The sequence below is a fragment of the Capsicum annuum genome, chromosome 6, assembly GCF_002878395.1.
Source record: "Capsicum annuum cultivar UCD-10X-F1 chromosome 6, UCD10Xv1.1, whole genome shotgun sequence".
In the NCBI taxonomy this organism is placed as follows: Eukaryota; Viridiplantae; Streptophyta; class Magnoliopsida; order Solanales; family Solanaceae; genus Capsicum; species Capsicum annuum.
This window is the reverse complement of record NC_061116.1, coordinates 200,651,639-200,665,424: the sequence shown is the minus strand read 5'-3', so window position 1 is coordinate 200,665,424 and position 13,786 is coordinate 200,651,639. Positions and strand designations below refer to the sequence as shown.

General features: G+C 26.8%; 1 protein-coding gene across 1 annotated transcript; it reads right to left on the bottom strand.

The window, feature by feature from the left end:
• Nucleotides 1–7,612: 7,612 nt before the first annotated feature.
• Nucleotides 7,613–13,368, bottom strand: LOC107874800. Its single transcript, XM_047414521.1, has 5 exons — nt 13,313–13,368; nt 10,201–10,259; nt 9,167–9,221; nt 8,895–8,949; nt 7,613–7,885 (listed from the first exon to the last, which is right to left on the bottom strand). Exons 1-5 carry the CDS (start codon nt 13,366–13,368, stop codon nt 7,619–7,621), a joined length of 492 nt encoding a protein of 163 aa, XP_047270477.1. The 3' UTR covers nt 7,613–7,618.
• Nucleotides 13,369–13,786: the final 418 nt, after the last annotated feature.

Here is a 13,786-nt window from a genome sequence, read left to right as displayed (position 1 = left end):
ATAACATAACCAATCACTCTTAATTAATTATTATGAGTCATCTAGGTATTAAGAAAATAAATAATATTTAATAAAAAATAAAATAGACATAAAATGCGAAATTAACTCTTGATGTTTTAAATTAAATTTTCATCATTCAAATGATGATTTTACTATATCACCCCTTATTATAAGTCATTTATATATTAGAAAATTAGGAATAATAAAATGATATGTCAACATAAAATATTTGATTGACTATCAAAATTATATTAGTGCCACATAAATTAGGATGGGACAGAAGAAGATATAAAGCAACATATATTATTTGAAAATTAAATAAATTCTATTATATAGAAGATGTGGTTTCGACCACCTCATGTAATTACCAAAAAATCCATCTACTTCCACTTAATTACATATCATGCCCCAATATATAATAATTCTATTGTTTCATCATAAAAGTTTAAATATTTAATATATTCCATTAATTTATATTAATTAACTATAACTACATATTAAAATTAATTTTTTTTATTTATTTAATTATCTATCATGTTTAAAGCTAATTTGTTACCACAAATCACAATAATTAATAACTTAAAATATTTAAAAGACATATAGAAATTTTATTGACTCTCATTAAAATATTTAAAAGATATATAAAAAATTTAATTGACTTTCAAAATTGTATCGAATCCACAATAATTGGGACACGGGGAGTAAATATATTATTAGATAATTACGTAAAAATTATTATAAATTACTAAAATTAACAAGTTAAAATACTTTTTAAAAAATAGATAAAAGTTTTATTCAACTCTCAAAATTTCATCGGTGCAGCATAAATCATGACAAAATAAAAATTATCTTAATTAATTGTAACTAAATATTTAAAGTAAATCAATTTTTTTATTCTAATTGACTTTTAAATAGAAAATTAATCTTTTTATTTATTTTAGTTAATTTAAGTTTTAAAATTATTTTTTTCTTATATAAAAGTACTAATATTTAAACTTAACTTTAAATTCTTAAAGTTTTAATATAATAAATATCTAATGAATATTTTCTTAGAATTTGTGTTGGGTCAATATGTATCAAGTTAAAAAGAAATAAATAAAAATATATAGTAAAATTTTATTATTGTGAAAGATAAATATAATGCATTGTCCAATAATGTTTAATAATATCATATTTTGCATATGCAAAATATAGCATCCCGTATTTAATTAATATACTACTCTGGTGAGTTATCGATGATTACTATTGGATATGATAAAATTATATTAATTTTTATAGTAATAACATAACCAATCGTTCTTAATTAATTATTATGAGTCATCTAGGTATTAAGAAAATAAATAATATTTAATAAAAATAAAATAGACATAAAATCCAAAATTAACTCTTGATGTTTTAAATTAAATTGTCATCTTTCAAACAATGATTTTACTATATCATCCTTTATTATAAGTCATTTATGTATTAGAAAATAAAGAATAATAAAATGATATGTCAACATAAAATATTTGATTGACTATCAAAATTATATTAGTGTCACATAAATTGAGACGGGACCGAAGAAGATATAAAACAACATATATTATTTGGAAATGAAATAAAAAGTACTGTAAATAACAATAATTAACAAAAAAATTAAAAGTTGACTGATTTCTCCTTCAGTTGTTTCAATCGTGATTAATGTATCACCCGTAATTAATTATTATAAGTCACTTATTTTTTGAAAAATTAATAATATTGAATCCATGATTTTACTATATCACCTATAATTAATTATTATAAGTTATTTTCGACCACCTCATGTAATTATGAAAATTCCAACTACTTCCACTTAATTAGATATCATGTCCCAATATATAATAATTCTATTGTTTCATCATAATGGTTTATATATTTGATATATTTTATTAATTTATATTAATTAACTATAACAACATATTGAAAGTAATTTTTTTTTATTTAATTATCTATCATGTTCAAAACTAATTTATTACCACAAATCACAATAATTAATAACTTAAAATATTTAAAAGACATATAAAAATTTTATTGACTCTCATTATTTTACCAATGCCACATAAATTGAGACAAAAGAAAAAGCAATTTAAAATATTTAAAAGATATATAAAAATTTTAATTGACTTTCAAAATTGTATCGAAGCCACAATAATTGGGACACAAGGAGTAAATATATTATTCGATAATTACGTAAAAATTATTATAAATTACTAAAATTAACAAGTTAAAATGCTTTTTAAAAAATAGATAAAAGTTTTATTCAACTCTACAAATTTTATCGGTGCAGCATAAATCATGAAAAAATAAAATTTATCTTAATTAACTGCAACTAAATATTTAAATTAAATCAATTTTATTATTTTAATTGACTTTTACATAGAAAATTAATCTTTTTATTTATTTATTTTAGTTAATTTAAATTTTAAATTATTTTTTTCGTATATAAAAATACTAATATTTAAACTTAACTTTAAATTTTAAATGTACAAAATTAATAAATTTAATTTAGTAAAATAAATTTCTAATGAATATTTTCTTAGAATTTGTGTTGGGTCAATATGTATCAAGTTAAAAAGAAATAAAGAAAAATGTATAGCAAAATTTTATTATTATGAAAGATAAATATAATGCACTATCCAATAATGTTTAATAATATCATATTTTGCATATGTAAAATATAGCATCCCATATTAAATTAATATACTACTCCGGTGAGTTATCGATGATTACTGTTGGATATGATAAAATTATTTTAATTTTTATAGTAATAACATAATCAATCGCTCTTAATTAATTATTATGAGTCATCTAGGTATTAAAAAAATAAATAATATTTAATAAAAAATAAAATAGACATAAAATGCGAAATTAACTCTTGATATTTTAAATTAAATTGTCGTCTTTCAAACGATGATTTTACTATATCACCCCTTATTATAAGATACTTATGTATTAGAAAATTAATAATAATAAAATGATATGTCAACATAAAATATTTGATGGACTATCAAAATTGTATTAGTGCCACAAAAATTGGGACGGGACAGAAGATGATATAAAACAACATATATTATTTGAAAATAAAATAAAAAGTACTGTAAATAACAATAATTAACAAAAAATTTAAAAAGTTGACTGATTTCTGCTTCAGTTGCTTCAATTGTGATTTTAATATATCACCCGTAATTAATTATTATAAGTCACTTATGTATTGAAAAATTAATAATATTGAATCTATGATTTTATATAACCTATAATTAATTATTATAAGTTATTTATGTATTAAAAATAAATAATATTTAATTAAAAAATATAAAATAAACATTTATGACATGTATGATTAAGTTGCTTTAATCGTGATTTTATTATATCTCTCCTAATTAATTACTATGATTCATTTATATATTAAAAATTAATAATATTTAATAAAAAAATTAAAATAAACTTTTATGACATGTCTGCTTCAGCTTTTCAACCATAATTTTACTAAATATCGCCCATAATTAATTATTATAAGTCATTTAAGTATTAAAAAATTAATAATATTTAATAAAAATAAAATAGATATAAAAATGATAAATTAACTTTTGATGTTTTAAATTAACTTGACGTCTTATATGAGGTCTACTTAAAATTTTCACAAGTAATTTTTATAGTAATTTCGCTATGTCACTTCTAATTAGTTGTTGTAAGTCATTTAAGACATATACGCTTCGTTATTTTAATTGTGATTTTACTATATCACCCCTAATTAATTATTATGGTCATTTAAGTATTGTGCCACATAAGTTGAAATAGAAAAAAATATTATAAATCATAATATCAAAAATTTAAATTATTTAAAAAATATAATTGGCTATTGTTGACACAAAACTCTGGACATGTAGAGTAGCATATATTATTCAAAAATTACATAAAAAGTATTATAAATTACAATAGTTACTAACTTAAAATATCTAAAACAATTTAATTTGTTATATATTTCAAAAAAATTTCATGAAAATTACTAGAAATCACAATAATTAAAAACTTAAAAAATTTAAAAGATATAAAATATTTGGTTGACTCTTGAAATTATATTAGTGTTACTGAAATCGAAATATAAGAAAAGTATTATAAATCACAATAATTAAAAACTTAAATTATTTTCAAAATATAATTGACTATCAATGCCACAGAAATTTGGACAAGAAAAGTAACGTATATTAATTTGAAAATTACATAAGAAAAATTATAAATTACAATAGTTAACAACTTAAATTATCTAAATACATATTAAAATAAAATATGTTGAATCCATGCTAGATTTTGGATGAATCCTAGAAAGCATATGCAATCCTTTTATTAAAAAAATTTATTTAAATATATCAAAATTGAAAAGACAAATAAATATTTTAATGTTGGTCCCGTGCTGACACGGGCCATGCTCTTATAGTTTAGTTAGGAGAGATTATATATTCATCACGAGTGAGAATTAATTATGAGAATTAACTCTATGTTATTTAATTATAAATCTTTTTATGGCTAGATGATAAAAAGACATGCATTATAACTAAAATCCTTTTAAAATGGAGATTAATAGCATTAATGTGGAAAGAAATTAAATGTGGCTATCTTTAATATTTTGTAAATTTTTTAAATTGTATTTTTCATGGAGAAAAATATCAAAAAAATCACAAAAAATATAAATAATATTCTTGTCTTTAGAGAACGCCACATCACCGATCTCATGTTTCTCTTATATATATATGGGTCTTGCTAACAGGCTACATGAAGGTAGTATATTAGCATCCTCCCTATTTTTTAATCTCCTTAAATGTCTTTACTTTTTTTGCCACCAAATTAAAAATAGGGATATTTTTGTCATTTCATCAAACATCCCAACTTCCTTTCGACTTTCTCTATCCAGCTTCACCCTTCCAATCTGGTATGTTACAACAATGGAAGAATCAAGATAAGTATCACTTATTTATCCAAACTAACAGGAAATTTGGAGTATTCGATTAAACAATTGTGTTTGTTATATCCAATTAAATAGTTGGATTTCGATATTCCGCCTTCAATAGAGTGAAGTTGAAGGAAACTTATAGAGATGAAATTTGTGGGGTAATCTTATCCTTGTTGTTTCGATTCCAAATCTTATTCGTCTTTGCATTTAAACCTCCAATTTCATGGCGTTCTTTTGAATTACGAGAAGAATTCTTTAACAAGCACAAAAAGTAAGAATTCGATCTGAAAAAAATATTTCTTTCACCCGTGCAACTTATTCTCTGTGTAGAAATTTTCATACTACTTTTATGAAAAGTAATAAGAGGGACACTGGGACACCACATAATCTTTTATGTGTAGATTCGCATAATAAACTTTTTGAACTCATGAAATTATGTTACCTCCATTAGGGATCGTTTGGTAGAGTGTATAAGAATAATGTTGAATATGGTGCATTAATTGTACTCGCATTAGTAATGCTGGTGTTAGTTATACTTGCATTAGTAATACTGACATTATTTGGTTTGATATATTAGAAATAATATATTTTGAATAATTTTTCTTAAAATAATATTTACTTACAAAAATACCCTCCACACTATAATTTTGTGCACTCAAACTATAGAATTTATCAGTAAACTTTCCGGCAATTTTTGCGGATCAATTTCTAACCTTCCCGTCAGTTATTGATCCACATGGAGTATTCCCCTCTGCTGAACTTAGCTGGGATGGCATAATTCCCTCATCCCATCGAGGTGGGAACACCTTAGACTCCACTGTAAATCTCCATTAAAGGTTGCTTCTTTCTTTCAACCTCCACATAAATGACAGAAACTCCAACATAAATAGCAGTACGTTCAAAAAATCTTCATGTAATTCTTCTACCTGCTCCTGACACTTAATTCCTCGAGTCGATTATGATTTTGATGTCGATGACATCAAAGAGGTTGTCTTTATGTTGCATTTTGACTTCAAGAAACAGAGAAATTCTAAGTCCATAGAGTGGCAAGGTTTTCATTAACTAAGTTAATGCATGTGTTGGAATCCTTTGTATTACTAATACATAGGAAAATGGTGGTATTAATAATGCATACCTTAATACACAATAGAGTGTATAACTAATGCAAGTATTAATTATGCATAGGATGAAAAATATACCAAACAAGATATTGATAATACACATTAAACTAATGCATGCATTAATTTGTTTAATACACTCTACCAAACGACCCCTTAGTGTGCTGGCCAAATTTTTTAAAAAGAAAAAAAGATTTAGAAAAAAAAAAGCCTTAACAACCCGATTTGTGTCAGATCTCTTTTCCCCATTGATGTGCACAAAGAATGAAGTTACGGGTGAAATCAAAGAGAAGCAAAAGAGTTGGGCTATTTGAGTGAAATGATAAAAATGCCCCTAATTTTAATTTGGTGACCAAAAAAGATAAGGATATTTAAGGAGATTAATAAAAGGGGGAGGATGCTAACATACTACCTTTATGTAGTATGTTAGCAAGACCATATATATATATATACATACTAGTGTGCCCGCACAGGCAAAGATATGATTGAAGATAAAACAGTTATGTTTCATAATATGTGGTACAAAGAGTTATGCTTCATAGTATGTGGAACAAAGATTACATTGTTACGTTGTTAGCTTGTGAAAGTATTACATATAATCATTTGTTGGTACAAACAGTTCTAGAGTTGTGGTACATTGTTGGTAGCAGTGGTGGAAAACTAAGATCGGCTTTTGTGAATTGAACTTCTTAAATGTCTTCTTCTTCGGGTGTTGTGTTGCGACATCACCTTCAACATAGCAAGAGTAATGTTCCAACATCCAGATCTATCACAAAATAATGTAAACAGTAATTATCCATGACACAAGGACAAAAACAAATTATTACTGGTCCAATAACTGTACTACTCAAGATGCATAAAGAAAGACGTGGATAAACAAAAGCTTATTAGTAACTATTCTTTATAAAAAAAAAAGTACTTCATTGTATCATTCCCTTTTTGAAGGATGTCATCCAATATTGTTGTTCCTGGCATTCTCATTTTTAGAAAGCTATTTATCTGAATGTCTCTTATATACCAAGTACCAATGGATCAGCATTGTGAATCTTATCTACATTGCTTCCTATAATTTTGCTTAAAACTGGTTTGGTATTACATAATATTACTGTTAAAGGAAGCTATCTATTTTAGTATGTATTTAAAGTATTAAATAAGTGTTAATAGACCTCGTCAGAATTTAGGAAAAATAGTGAATACCAAATAATGAATCTTACTCTTTCTCTTTTGCTTTCACAGTTGGAGATGTTCCCTTTGCTGACTCTGCCATCCGCACAGAAAGATTGGTTTTTTAGTTAACTGCTCCAAGCTCTCAAAGGAATAAGAAAGAGTAATAGAAGAGACTATATCACAGAACTACAAAAGTAGAAGCAAACTAACAGCTCTTAATAAGTACTAGTTTGAAATAAGAGTATTTTATGGTAATAAGCCATTTCATAGTGAATGTTATCAAGTCATAAAATTCAAATGGTTTGCAACTATGTTATTTCAAATAAAAAGTTAGTAGTCATGATACTACAACTGTCCACAATTTATGTTAAGCCACCGCCGCCACCAGAACCACTGTATTCACCACTGCTACTACCAGAACCATCGTATCCACCACTGGTGCCGCTTGTACCACCGTATCTACCAACCACATAAAATCTTCATGTGTTCTACCTTTATTCCATTGTACCCAAGACATTCCTCTGAGGCTTCCAGCAACAAGAACAAATGCAGCCTTCTGTGTTTCTTTGATTCCAACCTCCTCAAATTGAACAAAACTATCGTCACCATATGTCAAAACCTCTCCTGATGGAACCTGCAGAAGTTTGCATCCATCTTAGAATCCATGAATAATCAAGAGCAGAGCATCCATTACTTTCCAAATTTTTCAAGGTGATCAGAGTGAGCAAGAAAATATAATTAAATTCTAACCATAATGACCATCAACTATCATATTGCACAAGAAACACAAGGAAATGTGTTGCTAGTTTATTGTAGCATTCACAGTAACAGAAGAGAGTAGCTGCATGAAAAATACCATATAGAATTAACTCCTTTCGGGAATAATATACTTGTGATTAAAAAGCTCAGCTTCTATATTATCGCTTCCCTCATTACAAAGAAGATTATTAAATATAGGAGTGATTTTTTGCTCACTACTGTAAACAAGTAGAAAATCTGAGAACTCAACAGAAGACATAAGAAAACATAACCGCGCCAGGACCACAAGAAATGAGCTAACAGTTTACTGAAATTGGATTTAAATAGATAAGGAATTAGAGACAAGCAACTTATGGAGCCGTTTAAATAAAATCCAAATGATTTTGTAGATTTCTCCTATGTTTTTTATCTGACCAGCATGCATTATGTTTAATACATATACCAATTTGCAGTTATCTTGTAAATTGATTACAGATAAGCCTATGATAGAGAGAAGTTACCTGCTATAAAGAAGGATTTTCCCTAGATTTATCACAGATCTTTTCAATTGTGTAAACAAGATATTCAAAACTAAAGTTATGGAGTCACACCTGCAATATTGGAGATTTCAATTACAAGGAAAAAATCAAGGATTAACCTATTACAACAGTGATTGAATTGATACAACAACAACAACAAACCTAGTGTTACGCAGTTCATACCACTACTTCTGGTTGTTACATTGCTTTGTTGAATAAATATATTTGTAACTTTTGAATAGCTAAATCATTGTGCTCAAAACATTCATTACATAGAAGATTGCTATTTTTCATAATGAGAAATCGATTTATTCTTTTGGTACCATAATTTGCTACATGAATTTAGTAGTTTGAAAGAGTTTTTACCAGAACATTCTGAGTCTTCAAATGCTGATGTAAGCTAGTTTTGTCCTCTAAATATCTGAATACATTTGAAAGAGTAAATAGTTCAGTAATTTGTATTCTTTCAATATGGAATAATGATGAACTAAAGAAGGAAATGTATTAGAATGTATATTAAGGGGATGACTGGCCTATTGAACCGTCGGATAGATGATAGAGGGTAAGTTGGTAGTTTTTTTCTCCAAAAATGTTCATAGTGGTGCAAATAAGGAAGAACAATATTTCACAAAATTCACAAACTCCTTTGTTCCACAAAACTCAAAAGTAACTGTAAAAGGAAAATTGGCCAACCTGCAAATATATTTAACAAGAATGAAAGAGAGTGTAATATAAGTAGTGAGAAAATAGTATAGTATAAATTATATTAAAGATACTATAAATATTGAGAGTCTCTTATATTACTATTATTGGAAAAAATTTCTTCAGGACAATCAAGTAAAAGCAATTGTTTACGGTGATGATATCCCCTTTATCAAGATATGTTTCATTTGTTTCACATATATTTGATAACAGATGCACGCATACAACAACTAACTTTGAAATATGAAACACCATTGCACACATTCGACTGGATTATTGATAAAAAAAACCATAGTGGATGCAGTTGATAAAAATGACTCAAATGAAGTAGAGTTACCACCACCTCGGATGGTCAATGCCACATCATTTCAAGAAATCAACAACCAAGCCTCTAGAGCTTCAAAAGAACAACTTCAGAAAGAAGAATACAGTATGTTGATTTCATTTTTTCTATCATTAAATATCTCCTTCAACACAAACTAACATATACCTTCTTCCCAACAGATGTGTTGTACTCTTCGTCGTTCAAGAAGTGCTTTTTTTTGTTCGGATGATATTTCTTTGTAAGCAAGACGACGTCGGAAATTTTTTTTCATTTGGGTATTAGCCATCTTTCTTTTTATTTGAGACATTTGATTTCGCATTGATTTTATTTTATATTTTTTTGGTATTTTTTTTAATTCCTACAAAGAAAACATAGGGTTACATAATAGGATTAAAAATAAAATAGAACAAATTTAGGTTATACAATTGGAAACACAAGATCATAGTGTGTATTGAATGTGGAAAAGCAAAATAAGAAGATATATTATTTGAATGTGCTAACTGAAATATTATCTTCTAAGTGAAACACTGTACCATATAATAAATTTAGGTTATATAATTGGAAACACAAGATCATAGTGTGCATTGAATACGTAAAAGTAGAATAAGAAGATATCTCATTTGAATGTGGTAACTGAAATATTACCTTCTAAGAGAAACACTGTACAACAGCAGAAGTAGAAAGTTTGTGTACAAAAGTTATAACTGCAAAGAAAGAAAAACAAATAAGATTTGAAGATTACTAACATTCTTTTTTTAAATTGAAATACTCATAAATGAAATTATCAGGATTTTACATATAGTACTACATATAGTAGTAGTTACACTAAATCGTAAGTCATATGCAAGGATTACATAGTACGTAACTGAATACCTTAGAGATAATAAGAATCTGTAACATTAATGATACTTACATCTAGTAATGAAAACTTTACCTAGTAAATGAAAGATTGTATAATAGCATAAATAAAGAACAAAAGGTGCAAAAAAGAAAACTATTATAACCAACTCTGGCAATGTTTATTCTGGTGATAGTTAGAGAAAGGAATATGAGTGACGTCGATGAGAGTAAAATGGCTAACTTAGCAACTGATTATATTGACTAACAACAACAACAACAAAAAAAAAAACAACAACAACAAACCCAGTGTATTCCCACCAAATGGGTTCTAGGAAGGGTAAAATATACGCAGTTCATACCGTTACCTCCGAAGAAGTAGAGAGGCTATTTCCGATAGAATACAGTGTAAAAGAATTTTATTTAATTAATGTAATTTAACTATGTAAAATTGTGTTAGGAGATCACTTGTGTAATTTTATAGGTTACTAAGCAATTTCTTACTCTTATTTTTTATTACTACTTATTGTCTTGTATGCCTCTATTTCCTTTACTATGTTGCTATTGTTACTGTTTATGTCTTCATAAATGGAGCATTTTGCTTTTTTTGAACCAAGGATCTGTTGAAAATAGCATATCTACGACAAGGTAGGGGTAAAGTCCGCATACACTCTATCCTCCCCAGACCCAGACTACACTGAAGATATTATTTTAACTTTCTAACAATTGATGTTGGTTTAAGTAATAGCAAAAGACGAGCTTTGTCAATTCAATGAAAGAAACCTATACCATTTGACTGAGTGGGCTGTCATAAGTGATGAGTTTTGGGGTTGAAATGATTTTAAAGTCTTTGAACCAATTGTATTCACTTCAACATCATTATAATTGTTACACAAGTGAAATATCCAAAGTTCCATTTGCTGCTCCCTATGAACTGCCTCGCACTTGCTCTACTTTGATACAACATTACCGAGTGAAATGTTATAAGTGAGGTAAGGCAAGGGTAGAGGGTATAGAGACCTTACCCCTTCGATCTAAAATTGAGAAAACTATGGCTTCTTTTATCTTAGAACTGGTTTCTTATCAACTCTGTATTAAACAAATACCATTTACCAAAAGTTAAGAAGGAAAAAAATAAGCAAAATCCTCAATTTTTCGAAGCTGTTTTCTTCACCAATAGAAATCAATATCATAGAAATAACATAAATTTCACACATGTATTCATCAATAGAAATAACAAAGAAAGATACTATCAGAAGTTAAGAACACAAAAATCACTCAAAATCCTCAATTTTTTGAACTATTTTCTTCGTTTTGTTTGTTAAGATAAGAAAAAAGGAAGTAAACTGTATTCTCATTAACTCGGTATTAAACAAATACCATTTAGCAGAAGTTAAAAAGGCAAAAATAAAGCAACATTCCTAATTTTTTTGAACTGTTTTCTTCATCAATAGAAATCAATGTCACAGCAATAACATAAATTCCAGACATAAATTCATCAATAGAAAGTACACACACCCGACTTTTTCGACCTCTTTTCTTCGATTGTTTATTAAGAAAAGGGAAAGTAAATTTTGGAAAAATTATTAAAGGCAATGGAAGAAAACAATTGTAAATAACAGTGACCACACATTTGTCGTCGGTGATTCTTGAAAATGGCATATTTAGCAAAAGGCCCTCATTGTTGGGGAAATAGCCTTCATTTACCCAAAGTGATATTTACCTAAAAACCCTTCTCATATAAAACAAAATTGTAGTACACCAACTTTCCATTTATATAAAGGAGTAATATATATATATATATATATATATATATATATATATATATATATATATATTTTGATTGTCACAAGCATAATTTTTCTAGCTATGAAATGGATGCAAGAATGTGATAAACTTCTCTTATGTGACTAAGCAAATTCCACTCATTTCTCAATTTATGAAAATTTCTAATTAAATTAGAATTAAAAACAACTAGAGAAGCAATGCCAAGTTTATATATTGAATAAGTAGATATTGATGTCCGTGTTAGCACGAGTCTAATATATGTTATTTTTCTGTATCAATTTATGTGATATAATCAAAATTTGGATAGACAATAAATTTTTAATAGGCCTTTTTAATATGATTTTTAATGATTTTAAATTGTTAATTATTGTGAATCTGATAATATATGTTTTTCTCTATGTCTCAATTTTAGTAAAATTTTGAGAGTCAGTCAAATTTGCTAGATAATTTTTAGATATTTTAATTATTAATTATTAAATTTATAACACTTTTAACATAATTTATGTAGCATTGACAGCATTTGAAGAGTCAATTAAAGTTTATGTCTTTTAAAATATTTTAATTTTAACAATTTTAAGTTCTGATAATGTTTACATCATTTTTAAATAATACACATTATTTCTTCTATTTTAAATTTATATGGTACAAATAAAATTTTAAAATTTAATCAATTTTTTATTATTTAATTATTTTAGATCGTTAATTGTTGTTTAATCTTCAATATTATCTAAAATTGATAAATTGAGCCTAAAGTGACTCAATTTTAAATCCTCAATTTATCATATCCAGGACCTAGCCCACAACCCAACCCAACACCTTATTTAACCTCAGTCGTCCATATCATTTAATCGGAGGATTTGTTCACATTTCCTTTTTATCTTTATCCTAACACCGCTTCTTCATTGCATTTCCATCCACCCTAGCCGCCATAGTCTATTCTCCCCTCTCCTCTCCTCTCCTCTCCTCTTTGGTTCTTTCTCCTCCAATCACCTTTACTGTCCTCACCTCCGCTGGCCGGCAACGACATGGTAAAATTACTCCCATCACATCTCTATTCTCTTACTCTCCTACCATTACACCCAAATCTCGCAATGTTAAATGTCACTTTCGTCGGATCAATTTTATGCGTTACCTTGCAAATTTCGAATCTCTTCCTCTCCTCCCACCCTTAATCCTAACAAATCCCATCTTTGTGCAATATTGCATGGTTCAATTTCCCTGTTATACAGATGGGTTAGCTTCCTATAAACAAAAGGGGGAAATTGATTTGTAAAAGCTCATTTGCAAAAGTAAGGATATGTACGGTGATGTATGATTACATGAGAAAGCATAATTTAGAGGGTGTTTGGATAGGATTAAAATATGGTCAAACTAGTTTTTAATCACTCTGTTAGTCTTTTTTTTAAAAAAAAATTTTTTTAGGTGTTTGATAAAATTTAAAAAAATTTAAAAAAAAAGCTAAAAAGGATTAAAAAAAGCAAAAATTGAGAAGTTGAATATCTCTAATCTTTTACTTTTTAGATAAAAAATTTTTTAGATTTGATCAAAATATTTATTTTTTTAATTCTTATATTTTCTTTTAATTTTAATAATACTCTAAATTTTC

Coding starts and splice junctions, on each gene's coding strand:
- LOC107874800 (XM_047414521.1), bottom strand. CDS start 13,368: ATGGGATTTGTTAGGATTAAGGGTGGGAGGAGAGGAAGAGATTCGAAA. Junction 10,260..13,312: donor AGAGATTCGAAATTTGCAAG/GTAACGCATAAA, acceptor CTTTCTTTGCAG/TTATAACTTTTGTACACAAA. Junction 7,886..8,894: donor TGAAGACTCAGAATGTTCTG/GTAAAAACTCTT, acceptor AAACTTCTGCAG/GTTCCATCAGGAGAGGTTTT.